The sequence below is a fragment of the Mesoplodon mirus genome (genome assembly GCF_964341445.2).
Source record: "Mesoplodon mirus genome assembly, chromosome: 1".
In the NCBI taxonomy this organism is placed as follows: Eukaryota; Metazoa; Chordata; class Mammalia; order Artiodactyla; family Ziphiidae; genus Mesoplodon; species Mesoplodon mirus.
Genome location: NC_138976.1, coordinates 7979718 through 7997105, shown reverse-complemented (window position 1 = coordinate 7997105; position 17388 = coordinate 7979718). Strand labels below are relative to the sequence as shown.

Sequence of the window (17388 nt, the reverse complement as noted above, 5' to 3'; positions counted from 1 at the left end):
TGCAAACACCTGTGTGACTTAGAGAGTACCCTGTGCCCTTTCTCTGTCGCTATGCAACAGCGTTGAGGCATCAAACCCTCCCCAGTTTGCAGTATTCCTGTTTGCTTTACTGTTTTAAAGTACCAAATACTCATATTTTGTTGAGTAATACCATTCTTTTGATATTTTATAAGAAATGTAAGTTGAAATCATTTATGTCTTGAGAGGTACCGACTGCATTAAAAAACTTAATTGATCATGGTGTATGCATTTAGGATTCTTTCAGAACAACGACAACAACAAGAATTAATACCTCACACTTATATAGTGCTTACTAAGTGCTTAGACTATTCTAAGTGCTTTACACATTGACTCACTTAATCCCCACAACAGCCTGAAGAGGTAGGTGCCATTGTTATTCTCACTCACAGGTGAGGAAGTGGGACACAAAGAGGTGAAGTCATTTGCCCATGATCACACAGCAAGTAAGTATGGAGCTCAGATCTGGACCTGGGCAGGCCCCTACTCTCAACTGCTATCCTGTCCCATCACATTTTTCTATACCTCCTTATTCTCAAGAAGAAAAAGAACACAGCGATCCACAAGGCAAAGCTTCTATCGAAAGAAGAACCCCTGCTCTGCTCAAAGACTCTCTGAACCAATCGAGTATGAACAGGTGACTCCTGAAACTGAGACAGGTATAGGCCTCAGAAGCCCCATCCTCACGAGGACAAAGACAAATGGAAACACTTGACTGAAACACAAACTCCAGAGGCTCTCAAAAGCTGGCAGTCTCTCCAAAGAGACAAAAAGCTGGCCCTCCCCAAATCTCCTCAAACTTATCAAAAAGGAGACAGATATTTCAAGATGAAGACATCAGTGGAAAGTTTTTCAATTTAACTTCTAATTATCTCCGGGCCATTTCCCCAACTGATGTCACAGAGCCAGAGAGTGTTTCAGCTGCTGGAAAAATCTGCCAGAAATATTTCCGTTACCTAATAATGACACCATAATCACTCTTTGTAAGTTTGCTCTTTGAAACAACAACAAAAAGGCAAATAATGTTTCCTTTTCAATGTTTCATAAATAATGTTTTTCATTTTAATGAGCTATTTAGGTTGCTTATTTTTTGAATAATCACTTTTATGCTAATTTATAATAGAATGATGTGTCTCAAATTTATGTTTGTATAAGTTCACATTTTTGATTAATTTATGTTTCCTAATGGGTTTATAACCTTTGGATTTTGAAATATCTTGTTTCATCAATTTTTAAAAATATTATGCATTCTAAACACTTGAAGAATTAAATACTGGATTCAATATCATATTCTGGTAAAATATGAAACACCGATCTAAAGGTCAGAGCTGACATTTTGTTCCAGGATTATGATCAGTACTCGAAATTAACCGGAGTGAAGGAAGACCCACCTCAGCGGTGTCAGGAAAGGCCCGGGCACTGCTGACCTGTCTGAACCATCAAGAATGCACCCACCCCAGCTTCCTTACCTTAGTTGCCTATGTTTTATTAGCTTGAACAATCGAATATGATTGCACAACTCTGTGTATTTGATAAAAACCACTCAACTGTACACTTTAAACAGGCAAATGTTTTCACGATAAAGCTTTTAAAGAAACAACAATCAAATATCAGTAATTTCACGTGGTTCAACCTAATCTGTGCCCAGTCCTGTGCTGTAAAAGTTGTGCATGCTCTCATGAAGCAGGGTCAGGTACTCTCCCATTTCACAGATGCAGCCATTGGGGACAGGGAGGTCACATGCCAAGGTGAGTGATGAAGTCAGGCGCCCAGTGCACATCAGCCTGGTGCCAGAGTGGGTGCCTGGACCCCTGGATAGCTCACCTGGACCGTGTCCTCCCTCTCAATCCTGCCGCTCCCCAGACTGCCCCACAGTTCATCACTGTCCAGCCCCATCTGTCTGTCCTCCCACAGAGGAGTAGACCTTGAGGCCCACACATGGTGAATAGATGGGCCCCATGGTTTGGAGGTGCCATGGCTGCTGCAGACGAGGAGATCCCTCCTCTGCCCTTGGGTGGACACCCGCAGGCCGAGAGCGTTGCAGGTGACAGAGCGACTGGGAGCGCAGCCCCTGAGCTGGGAGGAAAGAGCCCTGTGAATATCCGTTCCTGCTGCCGCTCTGCAACTGTCCCAGTTTCTCTGTGCCTCAGTTTCCCCATCTGTGAAATGGGAGTAAGACAGGGTTGGGAACCAAAACCAGGTGGGGCTTGGGATAAAGGAAGTTAAAAAAGAGAAGTAGAGGTCAGGGTCGGGTCATGTTGAGGGTGAGGGGGTTAGGAGACTGGAGCTTGGTGACGTTTGTCATGACATCTGGCTGTGCTCCCAGGGCTCACATACCAATCCCCCCATTCAGTTGTCACCAAGTCCCTCCCTGTAGAGTTGGGGGCTGGGAAGGGGGTGGGGGCTGAAGCCCAAACAGGGGCAGGCAGGGGCCAGGGCCACACAGCAAGCGAGCCATGTGGAAACTCGGCTGGCTGGGCTCCCTGGGGTCTCTGAGCCCCTGGGCCGAGCCGAAGGCCAGCTGGTTACCAGAAAAACCCAGTCAGGGTTTCCACAGCAAACATTTCCATCCCATGGCCCTGACTCATCAGCGTGGTCACTCACACGCCGACTTCCCTCTTCCCTCCCAGCCTGGAGCCCAAAGGCAAAGAAAGGGGCCTGCCTTGCCCCCCACCCCAAGCTCCCAGTCCTCCCAATGTCACCCTGGGAATTCTGGGAGCCCAGCCGAGGCGGGCAGGCCAGCCAAGCCCTCTCCCCCAGCTCTGCAACCTGGGCCGGCCTGGGCCCGCCCCGGCCCCCTCCCTGAGCCAGTGGGCGGGAGACCATGTTTCTATTTTTGTGCCTGTGTCCCACAGATGCCATTGTTGGCCCAGGAGTCAGTGGCGGGAAGGGGAGATTTCGGTGAGGAGGTCCTGAGTGCTAGTAGCCACTTATAGAAAGTCGCTTCCAGCAATTCTTCTAGGAGTGGAGCCTCGGGGCTGCCTGCAGCCACCCCCCACCCCCCACTCCGAGGGCCAGACTGGAGCCGGCCAGATTGGAGCCAGCCGTCCTCTGTCCACCCCAGCAGACTCAGACGGCACATGCAGGCAGGGTAACGGGTGAAGGGGGTCAAAGCCAGACTGACCTGAATTCAAACCCTGGCTCAGTCATTCGCTTGTGACCCTGGGCAGTTACTTCCTCTCTCTGGGCCTTGGCTTCCTGATCTGGAAAATGGGCTGAACAATATACCCACTTCATAGACTTGTGATGATTCAGTGAGATTCTGCCTGCAAAGCGGGTTGTCCAGTGCCCATGGTAGTATTGATAGATTGGCTTTCACTACCGCCAGTTCCCTCCCTGCCCGCTCATCCAGAGGAGTGCCATGGTTTGGGGGCTGAGGAGGCTGGCGTTAGAGCTGGGCAGCAGTTAGCTGGAATTGGGACCTACTTCAGCCATGCCACCCTGCAGCTTCCCCTCTCTGGGCCTCAGTCTCCCCATCTGTGCAGGGAGGAGCTGGGCTCAGTGATGTTCTAGTATTGTGTGGCCCCTAGAGTCCATCCGGCCTCCTGGGGCTCCCAGTGGCATCTGGGCGTCATGGTCTCCAGCCAGGTGGCTACAGGGTGGGCTTCCATAACACCCAGGAGAGGCATGCCCCTCTCCCCAGCTGAGGGTCCCTGGTCAGCCCATGTTGTCCCCACATCCCCAGTTCATTTGTCTGAGAGACCAGCACTGGGCCCAGCCTGGGGCTTCTATGCTGTCAAAGGGGGACAGGAAAGAAGGCACAACCCTGTCATCCAGGAGCTTGGCAGAGAACAAGAGTAACACTCCCAAACAGTCAGTGACACCACTAACCTCTTGGGGATGGACAATCAGCAAATGCTTATACACATGTATACTTCCCCTTCCTTCCATTATTCACCCACCGATCCATCCATCCATCCATCCATCCATCCATCCAGTACCTGGACTGACCCTGAGCTGAACACTGGGGATACAGCACTGAGAGAGCAGATGCAATCCCTGTCCAGTCTGTCTGACCCCCAGCCCATGCCCCTCCACCAAGCTTGCCCCTAATATCTGCAAGGCCTGGGACAAGAACATATATGACAGCCCCTGGCCCCAGCGCACCTTGCTTCTCTTCACATGGACACGTGTGGAAAACCAGCCTGGATGCCCAAGCTGCCATGCTCACTCCTCCCAGCCCCCTGTGCCCCCCATTGCTGAGTCCATCACTCAGTACCAGGGCTGCTGACGCCCACCTCTGCCTCCCCCAGGAGTGGCTCCAGGGCAGGGGCCAGGTCTGCTTTCTCTCTGCACCATCAATGTCCACCCTTAGTCACCTCACCCAGCCTTCAGGTCTAAGGGAGCTGACCCCAGCCCTGCAGTGCCCCTTCTAGAGGAAAGGACAAGAAGGAGCCCCATCCAGCCCTGGGAGGAGGCCCAGCGCACTTGGGCAGGGAATTCTGAGTCCTGGGTTCCCAGGGTAGGGACTAGGGGAGGGAAGCAGGTCCCTTCGGCAGATTCCCCACCCGGGGCGGGGGAGATGCAACTGGAAAAGGGCCAGAGAGGGGCTGCAAATTGTGAGTGCCAGGCAGGGGCCCCTTGCCCAGGTCTGAGGGCGGCACTGCCTTCCACAGCCCTTCACAGCCTCCCAGGATGGTCTGGGGGACCCCGTGGCCCCCCTGCCCTCCCTCTGCCTGAGCAGCCTTGTCTGCCCCTCTCCCCAGGAAAGAGTCAGTGCCAGAGCCCCGTGAGTCGTGTGCTTGGGGGTGGGCAAGGCATCGTCAGTTCCCTGAGTTTGCCCAGAAGTGGGGTGAATCAGCGCCTGTTTCAGCTCTGGCTGCCTGGGGTTTGTTAGGAAGACAGCAGATCAGTGTAGTCGGCCTGACGGGAACTGCTGAGACACCAGGCCGGTTTCCTGTCTCCGCAGGTCAGGATGTGACCCTGGGCCCCCTCCCGGAATCCAGGCTCCAGCTTGCCCTTCGGGGACCCAGCAAGATAGAGCCCCTGCCCAGCGGCCCCCTCGTCTGTCTGCAAACCCTCCCAACACACACACACCCCCCTCCGAACCTCTCTTCCCCGAGGCTCTTGGCTGCCACAACTCATCTGCCGCCCACCCACAGGAAATCTGAGGCTTCAGAGGCCACGCGGGGATGCAGGGGAAAGCTGTTTCTCTGTGCCAGGGTTTGAAGGCGGCAGCCATAGGTTGGCAGGGATTGGGCCCGTTGCTGAGACAGTCGCCACCCACGCCACCGCTGCCCGCTCGTGTTTCTTGCCTCTAGGCCTTTGCTCCCACAGTGTCTTCTGCCTGGAATGCCCTTGACTCCCCTCTCGGTCTGGCTAGACACTGGGAGTCGTTTCCCTAATGCCTCCTTCCCTCCACACCCAGTGCTCATCCTCCCGGGGCCCGCAGGCCCCTGCCTCCCCTTCCCCAGCTGCCGAGTCCATCACTTGGTGCCAGGGATGCCCATGCCCACCTCTGCCTCCCCTGTGAGTGGCTCAAGGGCAAGGACCAGATCTGCTTTCTCTCTGCACCATCAATGCCCAACACAGGCTGGGCACAGAGCAGGCACCTGGCGAGGACTGGTTGAGGGGGACTGTTGGGCTGTAGACCCCCTTCTTGGGGGCCACTTGGGGTGGAAGATGTCTCCCAGGGAAGCCACGGGTCTTTCGCTGTCACGGTAGTAGATCTGGGATCATGGGCTCGACCCTTGGGGCAAGAAGGCCAGGAGCACCCAGCTCCGTCAGGCTAGACCTCAGCTTCCCCCTTTGCAAACGGATTCACAGTCCCTGTTTCAGCCGCCTCGTAGCAACAACCTATGAGGCTCAAATTAGTTGACTGACATGAAGATGTGCTACACACTGTAGCTTGCTCAGCCGAATGAGGGTATTGACAGGGGAGACACGGAACCCACAGAGGAGACGTTATAATAAAAACAGGCAGAGCTACTGAACATCGAGAATGGCTCTGGGCAGGCCCGAGCTCAGTATTTTGCCTGTGCTACCCCACTGGATTCTCACAGCCCCCTGTGAGCTAGGTATGATTATCATCTCCATGTTTCCCAGGGAAAACCAAGGCTTGGAGAGGTGGCCCAAGATCGAGCCCCTGTAAGTGGTGGGGCGTAATGTTCAATTCGAAGACTGTCTGGCTCCAGAGCCCATGCTCTTAACACTGGCCTCAAGGTCACATGGCAGTGCATTCATTCATTCATACATTCAACAAACAGTCGTTGGTATACTCCAGGCCCTGGGCCAGCTTCTGCTACTCCATGATTCTTTGGTGAGTCCCGTAGCCCAAGAAGTGTGTGTCTATTGGAGCCTGGGGAGGAGTCCCTTCTGCATGCCAGGCACGATACGAGGTGCTGGCCAGTGACGGATCCAGGACTGGAGCCCCCATCTCCTGAACCCTGGCTCTCTACATCACCCCCTGAAACAAACGGGCCCAGCGGTCCTGGAGCCTGCAGCCTGACTCCTTGAGTTAAAAGCTGGACACTCCATGGACTGAGTTCTCTGGAAGAGGCAGAGTGTGACAGGGAGATTCTGTTGTCATGAGCTCTAGGATGACATATTACAGCAGCACCCTGTCATGCCCCTAAAAACCCTCCAATGACTGTCACTGCCCACAGGATAAAGAGCGAACCCCTTACTATGGCGACGGGGCCTTGTCCATCTCCCCAGCCCTGCTCCGAGGTGAACTGTAAGCTCACGATGCAGTGAATCACATGCTGGCCTCAACTGAGCCCCACTTTCCTGCCTGTGTGTTCACTGTCCTCTGCTCTTCCCCACGGCCTCCTTCATTCTGTGAACTCTGGCCGTTCTTAGTGTTCCTGCTTCCTCCACGAAGCCCGGCCTAATCCCATAGCAGCTGGCCTACCCCTGCCCTGGGCCCCCCGAGAAAGCACCAGTCATCTGGGTCCTGGCTGTCTGTCTACACATCTGTCTCCAATAGAGCTGGGTGCTTGGCCAGGAGCCTTCTCTGACACTGGCTCACTGTTGAGTGATTGGGGCTGGGGGCATCCCAGTGCCACCCAGGCGAGGCCCAGAGATCTGAACATCCGAACACACATAATGAACTTACAGAGGGCAATCTCATTTTCCATATCATTACCAAACTTGAAAAAAATTACAATGGCTATGGAAACCACACAACGTGTGTCTGGCTCTATCTTCAGCTTGGGGATTATCGAGACCCACAGTCCTGGTGGCGGGCAGGGTGGTGGGGAGCAGGCCCCCCGATATTGGTGGTCTTGGCACTGTCTTATCACTGCACAAATGCAGGGCAACCTAACAGTTTTGGGGGCCACAAGTTCGCCCCGAGCTGACACCACTAAATCGCTATCAGGACCTGAGGCCGCATTGGCCAGGTGTGGCTGCCAGCCCGGGCAGGCCAAGCACTGGCTGAACACTGAGATCCACTGGAGACCCAGGTGACGGCCTAGCTTGGAGTCTCGGGGATCTAGTGAACTCTGGCCTCGGGCATGTCGCTTCACCTCTCTCAGCCTGCCACAGGTCTCTCCTCCGAAAAGTGGGGAAACAGACCCTGACAGATGGGCCCTCAGGAGGTTTGATACATGAAAGGTGCTTAACTCTGTTCCTGGTACTTAGCAGGCCTAGCACAGTACCTAGCACATAGTAAGTGCTCAATAAACCTGTTATTATTTTCAAGAGGGACTTAGACAAACTCACGGTGGACCTTCTTGGTGGGGGGAGAATGGTCTCTGAGGTGACATCACCGGCTTCCAGTCTCTGGGGGCTGCCTGGCCGGGTCACAGTTGTTCAATGAGTGACATTCCAGGGAGGGAGATTTGCGCTCAACTGAGGGAAGCACTGTCTCAAGGTCAAAGCTGCCTAGAGCAGAGCCGTGTCACTGAGAAACTGAGCTCCCCATCGCTGGAGGTACATGAACGGCAGCTCGCCTGGCTCTTCTCCACTCCACTGCCGGCCAAACACAGCCCTTTCCCCCAGGGTCTTGTGCGGGCATCCAGAAGATTGCCCCAGAAATGCCACCCCTTCCAGGCCCTGTGAGATGAGATGCCGATGTCACACTCCTGGCAGGGACCCTGGTGAGGACTCAGCCCACTGTCCCAGAGACAGCCACAAGGAAAGGTTCCCCTCATCTCATCGGCCCTGGGCCATCTGCTGGGCCCCCACCTGACCCTGCCATCAGGCACTCACCTTTAGGAACTCCAAGAAGAGGATGTGGACTTCCAGGGTAGCATTGGGGCTCTGAGCCACGCAGCCCTCAGAAACCTGGCTGGTGATGTATGTCACCTGTGGGTCCACAGGCTGTAGGTCACAATAGACTGTTTCTGCAAGACCTGTTGGGAAAGCACAGCCAGAGAGTGGGCCAGTTAAGAGCAACGTGGTGACAATTGCTCCCACTTTCCAAATGCCTACTGGGTGTTTGGCACTGGTGAAGGGCTTTATTGCATCTTCAGAGCTACCCTGCAAGGTGGATATCATTATACCCATTCCACAGACGAAGAAACTGAACCTCAGAAACGCAAAGTCTCTTGCCTGAGGTCACAGGGCTAGTAGATGTAGGATTGACAGATAAAATGCAAGACACCCAGTTAAATCTGAATAAATAAAAAACGAATATTTTTTAAAGAATAAGTATATCCCAAACATTGCGTGGGATACACTTATACTAAAACATTTTTCACAGTTTATCTGAAATTAAATTTTAAATTGGGCATCCTAAATTTTCATTTGCTACATCTGGCAACCCTAAGTGTGTGGCAGGACCACCTGTGCACACATCCAAGCCTCTGGGCTGGTCCACTCCAAAGGATCAGGAGACAAAAATTGCCCTCTTATGCCTCAAGGAGGCCGGGAGGAACGGGCCAAGGAGGGTTGAGAGTCTCCTGGCCCCGATGGACAGAGTGAACCCAGGTTCAGAGGGCAGCGGCCGGAGTAGGCTGCAGAGCTTGCTGCCCGGAAGCGCAGGTCCTGAGGGAAGGGAATGGAATTTCACCCTGACCCAGCAGAGGAGGAAGAGGAAATGAGGCCCCTACACCTCGTCCTGAGGAATGTGCCGGGGAAGGGGGGGCTCCGGAGGAGGGAAGGAGGACAGAGAAGGGGAGACTGTTTGGAAGTTTGTGTCTCCATCTTGTCGCGCTTACTTCCTGTTTTCTTGGAGATCAAAGATGGGTGCGGAGGGCCTGGCCGCACGTCCAGCCGACGCCAGCTCAGAGGACGGGGGAGGGAGGCTTCTTCTGAATCCCGGGCTATTGGGCTGTCTTTGGCCTAACCCAGCCTCCTTCCACCGCCTCGTTGGCTCAGGACCCCCAGGGGTCAGAGAAGGACGGCAGACGGCCACCCGCCGGCAACACCCTGGGAAGGATAAGTCCGGGACAAGGACATTTGGCTTATAACTCCTCACCCTGGCCCTGTCCTATGTGCCAGGGACTCCAGAGTGCCTGCATTTGCATTAAAAGCAAGGTTCCTGGAGCCAGGCTGACCTGGGTTTGAATCTCAGGCCCAGCACTTACTAACTGATGCTGCTTTGGCGAACTATTTCACTTTGGGCTTCGGTTTCCTCATCAGTAAAAGGACAGTAAGAATAGAACCTACACAACCCACAGAGGTGAGATAGGGTGTATGGCAGTTCTTTTTATCACAGTTCTTTGATTGACTTCAGCCATGGGAGAAGAATTGACTGTCCTAGGGGGGTGGTGATGTGGTGGAACAGGGTGGCCTGCAGGTGAGGGGCCTCTGTGAGGGAGGTCACTGATGTCTCAGGCTCAAGTAGACTCAAGGGCTGGCACCACCTGCTGCTGAGCGCCCCCCACCTTGGGACCCACCAAGCCCCTCACGCTCTCCCTGTCCCTGACAGTGAAGACAGACTTCTTGGCTGTTACTTAGTCCTCCTGTACAGATGGGGAGACCGAGGCCCGGAGGCAGGCGATGTGCACAGCACACGCGGCTGCCCGGGCCGGGCTCGGACCTACCTCTCCCCACGAGACCCAGGGTCTGGCTTGCAGATTAGTGCAGCGCTTTCCTCCTATCCTTCGGACTTACCCTGCCCCCTCCCCAGACTTCCAGGAACCCCAGTTCCTCCCTGCCCCCTCCCCAGACTTCCAGGAACCCCAGTTCCTCCCGATTGCTGGGGCCGCCTGGGGCCACCTCCTCCATGCCGTCAGCCAGCGGGAGAGGCCACAGGCCTAGCCATTATGTAATGATCAGATAACAGGCCAGGCTGGGAGATCAGATAAGAGGTCCATTTATTTTGGGGCCTTTTCGAGTCCTGGCCGCCCCCACTCCGCAGACGAGAATGGGGAGACAGGAGGGAGTGTGACGCCCAGGGCCTGTCTCCCGGAGCCAGAGGCGGGCCCAGACAGAGCTGAAAACAATCCCCTGGCACCAAGGGAAACTCTGGGGCTCCTGGGACCTGGGTTGGAGGAGGCGCCGCTGGGGCCCTGGGTGACCGGGTGAGTGAGAGACCTACCAACTGGGGAGCCACCTCTCCACCTCTGTCGCCTCCCTATCCTCCCCAACCCACAAGCACAGAGCCACCTTGGGGGCTTTCCAAATGGCCACCCCCAGCACCTTGGGTGGCCGAGAGGATGATGCTCAAAGCAAAGCCATCTCTGGAGCTGGATGGTCTGAGTGAAATCCCAGCTCTGCCTCTTAAAAAAGCTGGTCACGCTGGGGCTTCTCTGGTGGCGCAGTGGTTAAGAATCCGCCTGCCAATGCAGGGGACACGGGTTCGAGCCCTGGTCCCGGGAGATCCCACAGGCCGTGGAGCAGCTAAGCCCGTGCGCCACAACTGCTGAGCCTGCACTCTAGAGCCCGCGAGCCACAACTACTGAAGCCCACACACCTAGAGCCTGTGCTCTGCAACAAAAAGAAGCCACACAATGAGAAGCCCGTGCACTGAAACAAAGAGTAGCCCCCACTCGCCGCAACTAGGAAAAAGCCCACGCACGGCAACGAAGACCCAACGCAGCCAAAAATAAATAAATAATAAAAAAAAAGAAAAAAAGTTGGTCACCTTGAGCAAAAGCCTAACTTCTCTGAGCCTCAGTTTCCCCATTTGCAAAACAGCTTCCATCACGCTTACTGGGCGCCAGGTACTGTTTTGTGGCTTTATGTGGGTTCATTCATTTGATGCTCATAGCAGCCCTACAAGGTAGGTGCAGTTATTATAACCATTTGACACAAAGGGAAACTGAAGATTAGGGAGGTACAAGAATTTGCCTGAGGGCACGCAGCTGTTAAGTGGCAGGGCCCGTATTGGAACCCAGACAATCCAGCTTTAGCGCCCAGCACCCACTTTGCAGGCTATGTATCAGCTGCATGAGGTAACCCATGTACAGAGCTTGGTACCCAGTAAGTGTTCTGGACACAGTAGCGGTGATTATTTCATGAAACCAGGAGCAATCCTCTTTGACAAGGATCTTTTCTGCTTTCCCTCTTCTTCAGTTACCCAGCCACCCTTTGCTCCTTTCAGGGGCCAATCGTGGCCTCAGAGATTTCCCTGTGTCCAGCCCAACCACTGCCCCTGGGCCTGACCACCAGTGAGGCCTCAACACTCTTTTCCCTAGTCTGTCTCTGGCTGCCCGATGTCTGCGGGCTAAGGCCATACTCTACAACCTGGAGTGGAGTTAAAAAGTGCAGGGATCTGATAGATGCTGAAGGTTCAGATCCTGATTCTGCTACTTGCCGGCTTCCTTTCCACGCCTCAGTGCTATTATCTGTAGAATGGGGATGGTGATAATCAAAATACCTTCCTCAACGAATTGGTGAGAATATTGGAAAATTGACACATGCACAGGGCCAAGGAGGATCCTGATGTGTGAGGAACTGGCAACCGCCGTCACGGTTATTTATGTCCAGCAGTGGGGAGAAGTGAACTTTTCCTTCAAACACACCTTGTTCCTTGCCCTTGCCATGCCCTTTCGCAGACTAATAGTCTTCCTTTATTTGACGACTTCTCTTCGATTCCTATTCATCCTTTAAAACCCTGTTGTGAAAATCTTCTCATCAGAACCCATCCAGGGACTTCCCTGGTGGTCCAGCAGTTAAGACTTCGCCTTCCAATGCAGGTGGTGTGGGTTCGATCCCTGGTCGGGGAGCTAAGATCCCACATGCCTCGTGGCCAAAAAACCAAAACGTAAAACAGAAGCAATATTGTAACAACTTCAATAAAGACTTTAAAAATGGTCCACATCAAAAAAATCTTTAAAAAAAAAAGAACCCATGCAGTTGTGCCCTAGGTGGGACAGCCACTGCAGGTGTAGGAAAGAAATCTAATGCGTGGGGTGAGAGGAGTTGGCAACAGAGAGAGAGCCTCATCGTCTTCCCTAAGGTACTATGGTGTATGGTTAGGTCCAGGGCCCGAGCCCCAGCTGCTCATTTCTGAGCTGCGTTACTCAGGCAAATTCCTTCACCTGCCAGTGCCCCAGTCTCCTCAGCTTTAAAATGGGGGTAACAGGAGTGTCAGCTTCATCGGGCTGTTGGGAAGGTTAAGTCTGATGGTACACAAAACAAGCCTAGAGGAGTGTCTGGCATTTACCCCCACCCCGTCACAGGTATTGAAGTCAGCTCAGCCTTGGATGAGGGTCCTCTTCAGCCTCCAGGGCTGAGGCCCCAAAGCTGGAGCTAGAAGGGGGAGTTGCTCCAGAGCCAGGGCAATCAGTGCTCCAAGCCTTCCACACCCACCCAGGCCACCAAAGATGCAGAGAAAAGGAGCTGGGTTGAAGAAAAGAAGCCTGGACCTGTCACTTGTCCCGAGGCTTGATTTCTTCATCTGTAACCTGGGTATAGAGACAAAGGGCTGCCTGATGCACTGGGGACACAGAAGAGGTGGTCCCTCCCTCTTGCCCAGATCCCTGTCAGGTCCTCAAGCAAATAAATAGACCAGGCCTGTCCTCAGAGGGCCCATCACTGACCCATCTGTGTGCATGAGAGAGACATCAATTCTTTTTCTCCCTCTGGGTCTTAGTGTCACCATCTGTCTGGCTGAAGTGAGAACCTTAAAGGTCATGCCCCCACTGTCCCCAGGGACCCACTGTCTCCTGGTTCACACGGCTCCTGCTTCAACCTCCCTTTCCTCCGGACAAATGGGAAGCTGCCCCAATGCAGGCTCTAAGAGATGGATATTTGTGGTCTGTGTACTGCATCCCTAGCAGGACATGTCCTGCCCCCCTCTCCAGGGAGTCCCAGACCCTCACACATGTGGCCAGCAGTAGAGGGGACCCCATCCTCCAGCGAACGCTCATCCACACTTAGGAGGCACTGTTTGATCCCAACCACCCAACATGGGCCACGAACCCCTGCAGCTCCATTTCTGGGACTCTATCCAAGTGAAATACTCCAAAATACAGGAAAAGATGCATGTACCAAAAACGTGCATGGAAGTGGTATTTATAACTGGCCCCAAAGGGGAAACCACCTAAGTATTTAACAATAAAGAATTCATTAGGCAAACGATGAGATGGCACGTTTGAGGGAGAGACTATTCTAGAACCACAATGGGATGGTTATGAAGTCCACATGACAACACAGAAAACTTCTGGGACATAAGAAGGGTACACAAGATTTCCAAATTTGATCCACCTGCGTTAAAATTACCTTAAAAAGCTAGACAAAAACTAGTAAGCAATCCACCAGCATGCTAACAGTACCCATACTAATAAAGGAGCCGGGGAGGTCAGTTTTCCCCCTCTTATCTGTTTCGTTTGAGGAGTGGACTAAAGCGAATATATGGTTAAATTGCTTTTCAAAAATCTGTACATATTTGTTCTTTAAAAAGTTCATGTAAATCAACTATACTTCAATTAAAAAAAAATTCCAACGTGACAAAAATGTGTGTCTTAGAAAATGAAAATCCTCTAGAGGAACCCAGTGCTAAAGAACAGTGACATGGGGATTTTCTTTGTGCATATTGTGCATTATTACTATTTTATTCTTACAGAAATGGAGTCATTGATGTTTGGACACCTGACAATGTGTCCAAGACATATGTCCACGGCAATGCAGATCTGTAGCTAGCCTTTTCTTGGTAACGGCTGTGTAGGGTTCCACTGCACAGTCATCCACTTCATAGGGCCCAGGCTGGCAGACACTGGGTGGTCTCCAGTTGTGTGGTTTTTGTTACAGGTACCTACAGACCACACATCTTTACAGAGTTGGGCAAGTAACTCCACGGGGTTGACTTCTGAAGGTGAGTCTGTTACACAAGTTATGGTTTTGAAAGCTTCTGCCAAGCTGTGTTCCCAGAAGGCTGGACTCGTTTGGGACATGTTTTCATCCCATTTTGACCCCCTCCAGCTTTAACGAGGATGCGTGGGTCACTAGCACTCCCACCCCCTCCCCTGGCGTGGAGATCTGGCTCCCACACCCTGGCCCTGGTCCCCATCTGCCCTCTGTGGGCCTCAGTTTCCCATACTGAAGATGAGCTGGGCTGGATGCTTTGGGATGCCCTTGAGCCCTATGATCACTGGGTGCTAGTACCTGCTCGCAGAAGCAGACTGATACATTTTCAGGAGTTTTTCCAGTTGGCTCTCAAACACAGCCATTATTAAAAATTAAATTTTATAAGCTTACAATTAAATAAATTATATATATTTAAAAGTTAATAAGTATCAAAACTCATTACTCACTAATTATTTTATTCCCTTTTGTATTATCTGTGCTCTTGAGGTTATCTACGTCTGTAATATCTGTGTGGTGGAAATAGGAGATAAAGGTTTATTACTGTGCACCCGCCCCAACTCTGAGTCTGCTGAGTTGATAGCTTGAAATCAGCCCTGTGGGAACATTTACACCGTGGATATTGACAAACGTTACCCCACCCCACCCCCCACTCCGCTGTTCATTATTCGCCAGCACACCAGTGCCTTTGATCCTATAAAACCAGACCCTAAAGAGCTTCCAGGATCTTTCTCTGATGACCTAGAGGAAGAGAGTGTTACCAAGCTAGAATGTGGGGGGAGGTGGGAGAAAGGCAGGGTGGCCTGGGGGCCTATCGTGGAGCTCAGGGAGGGCTTCAGTCTGAACTGTGTGAACTTAGCAGGTCACAGCCTCCACTTGCCCTCCTGTAAAATGGGGCAATAAAGGCCGCAGTGTTGCAGGGTGACTAGGAGCTGTATCAAGAGGGGTCGCCGTATCACCTGAGGTCAGAAGCAAGTGCTCAGGGGAGGCCCAGGCCTGGGGCAAATCCCTGCTGGGTCACTTAATGTCTGAGACTCATTCCTGTCTATCAGTGAGGCAGTGTAAGAGCTTTAGAGATCAAATGCTGCGGGTTACGGTAGGGTGGGGAGGGGGTGGCCACCGCTGCTGCTGTTCCCATGCTCACCCCCCACCCCCGATCCTTTAAGGAGGTCCTGGATGTGCCGGAGGTGAAGGGGTGTCCACAGGGCTGTCCTGGGGCTTTAGGCGGATGCGGGGCAGGGCCCAGCGAGGCCCACAGTGAGTGGGATGAGGGGCTGGGAGTCACTGCCCCTCATCTGCTCATTTCAGAAGACAGCAGAGGCCAAGACCACCTGGAGAAGCCCCCAGGCTGAGGAGCCTCCGCAGAACACCTAGTCTGGGCCTGTGCCCGCATCTTGTACTCCTTTTTTTTTTTTTTTTTTTTTTTTGCGGTACGCGGGCCTCTCACTGTTGTGGCCTCTCCCGTTGCGGAGCACAGGCTCCGGACGCGCAGGCTCAGCGGCCATGGCTCACGGGCCCAGCCGCTCCGCGGCATGTGGGATCTTCCCGGACCGGGGCACGAACCCATGTCCCCTGCATCGGCAGGCGGACTCTCAACCACTGCGCCACCAGGGAAGCCCTGTACTCTTTTTGAGGAGTAGAGAATTGGGTAGAAGCAGAGAGAGCACCGCGTCCGAAGGGTTCCGGGAGCCATTCACAGATCCCGGAGAAGGTGAGGGTAGAGGAATTTAAAACTAATCCTAAAACAACAATAACACAGAAACAACCAGCCTGCCCCTCTCTACAAGCATTGCCTCACCACCGACTTTCTCAACAGCCCCGAGGGGAGTTCTCCTACCATCCCCACTCGGCTCAGAGGCCGAGATCACACTGCGAGGAAATAATGACATGAGATTTGAACCCAGAGCCCACGGTCTGCTGTGAGACCGCACACCCCCTCCATCCCACACGTTCCTCAGATGGGAAACTTAAGGCCCAGAGAGGGCAGGAGAGTCTCCAGGGGCTGCACAGCACTCTGGGACCTGGGCTTCCTGGGGAGAAACTGGACATAGCTGGGAAGGCAGAAGCCAGAGTAGCCAGAGTTAAGGTAAATAACTCATCCCTGTTTGCCTGAGACTTTTAGGGCTGAAAGATCTTCGTCCTGCCAAACCGGGATGGTTGGTCACCCCGTGGCATCTGTCTTGGGCTGTCCAAACGTCCCAGGACAGCTCCACTGGACGTGAGCTCGGGATACACGGAGGAGGCCCGGAACACTTGGGGCCTGGTCTGTGCCCTGGGGGCCGAGTCTCCCCACCCCGGGTCCCTGGACACCTACTTGTGTGGCCGAGGCTGCAGAGAGCCAGCAGCAGGGCGACGGCCTGGGGGAACGTGCCGCGGTCCATGCTGTCCACCCGGGGATCTGTGCGCTGGGCCTTAGCCGGTGTCCAGGGGCAGGGCTGCAGGCGGGCGCCGGGGCCGGCGTGGGCTCTCGCGGGGACCCAAGGGGAGCAGGCAGCTGGAGCGGCGGCGTCCCTGCTCCAGCCTTCTGAGGTGGCGGCCAAGGGGTCAGGAGAAGTGGGCACGGGGGCGCGGGGCCAGGCCGGGGGTCGCTGGCCAAGGGCTGAGCGGGGAGGGGCTGCGGGGCTCCTGTGGACGGCGGCAGCAGTCACGGCCTGTGGATGCGGGTGGAGGCTGGGGTCTGAGCGTCAGCAGTGCGGAGCTCCGGGCTCATCCAGCCTGGCTCGGGGAGGCAGGAAATGCGCTTCCTTAGACAAGGGGCCGGGCCAGGCGGCCTGCCAGGCGGGGAGAGGAAGTGCCACGGGCTTTGTCGCTGGGTGGGGGGCCCTGGGGCGTGGGGGAGGCAGTGGGGTGGGAGGACCCAGGCTCCAGGCTCGTCTCCCCACACACCCAACCTCCCATCCCACCCTCTCCAGGGCTGGCTGGTGGGGTGCATCCGGCAGCCCCCAGGGGGCAGATGAAAAGAATCAGCCCAACAACCCACCACGGGGAACTTTCAGGGGCCAGGCCTGGCCAAGGTGCTTCACGTGGAACCCTGCTCCGTGTACTTAAGCACCGCGCCACCAGGGAGGTCCCTTTAATGGCATTTCTGACGTTCAGGACCCTGCCGTGCTTGCTCTGAGCTGTGAGATCTCGAGCCAGTGCCCTCCACCCTCAGTCATCCTGTTTGTAAAGTGGGCACGATGATGCCTTCCTCACCAGGCTGTTGTGAGGTTTCCGTGGGTCGGGGCACTG

The 17388-nt window shown here is 54.1% G+C and overlaps 1 protein-coding gene across 1 annotated transcript in view; it reads right to left on the bottom strand.

Moving 5' to 3' along the window:
* ENG (endoglin) overlaps positions 1–16897 on the bottom strand; it is a 29894-nt gene extending 12997 nt beyond the window's left edge. Inside the window, exons 1-2 of the mRNA XM_082612982.1 lie at positions 16472–16897; positions 8173–8315 (exon numbers count right to left, since the gene is read on the bottom strand). Coding sequence (XP_082469108.1) covers positions 8173–8315; positions 16472–16538 — 210 coding nt within the window. The 5' untranslated portion in view covers positions 16539–16897. The remainder of the gene's footprint in view (positions 1–8172; positions 8316–16471) is intronic.
* Positions 16898–17388: the final 491 nt, after the last annotated feature.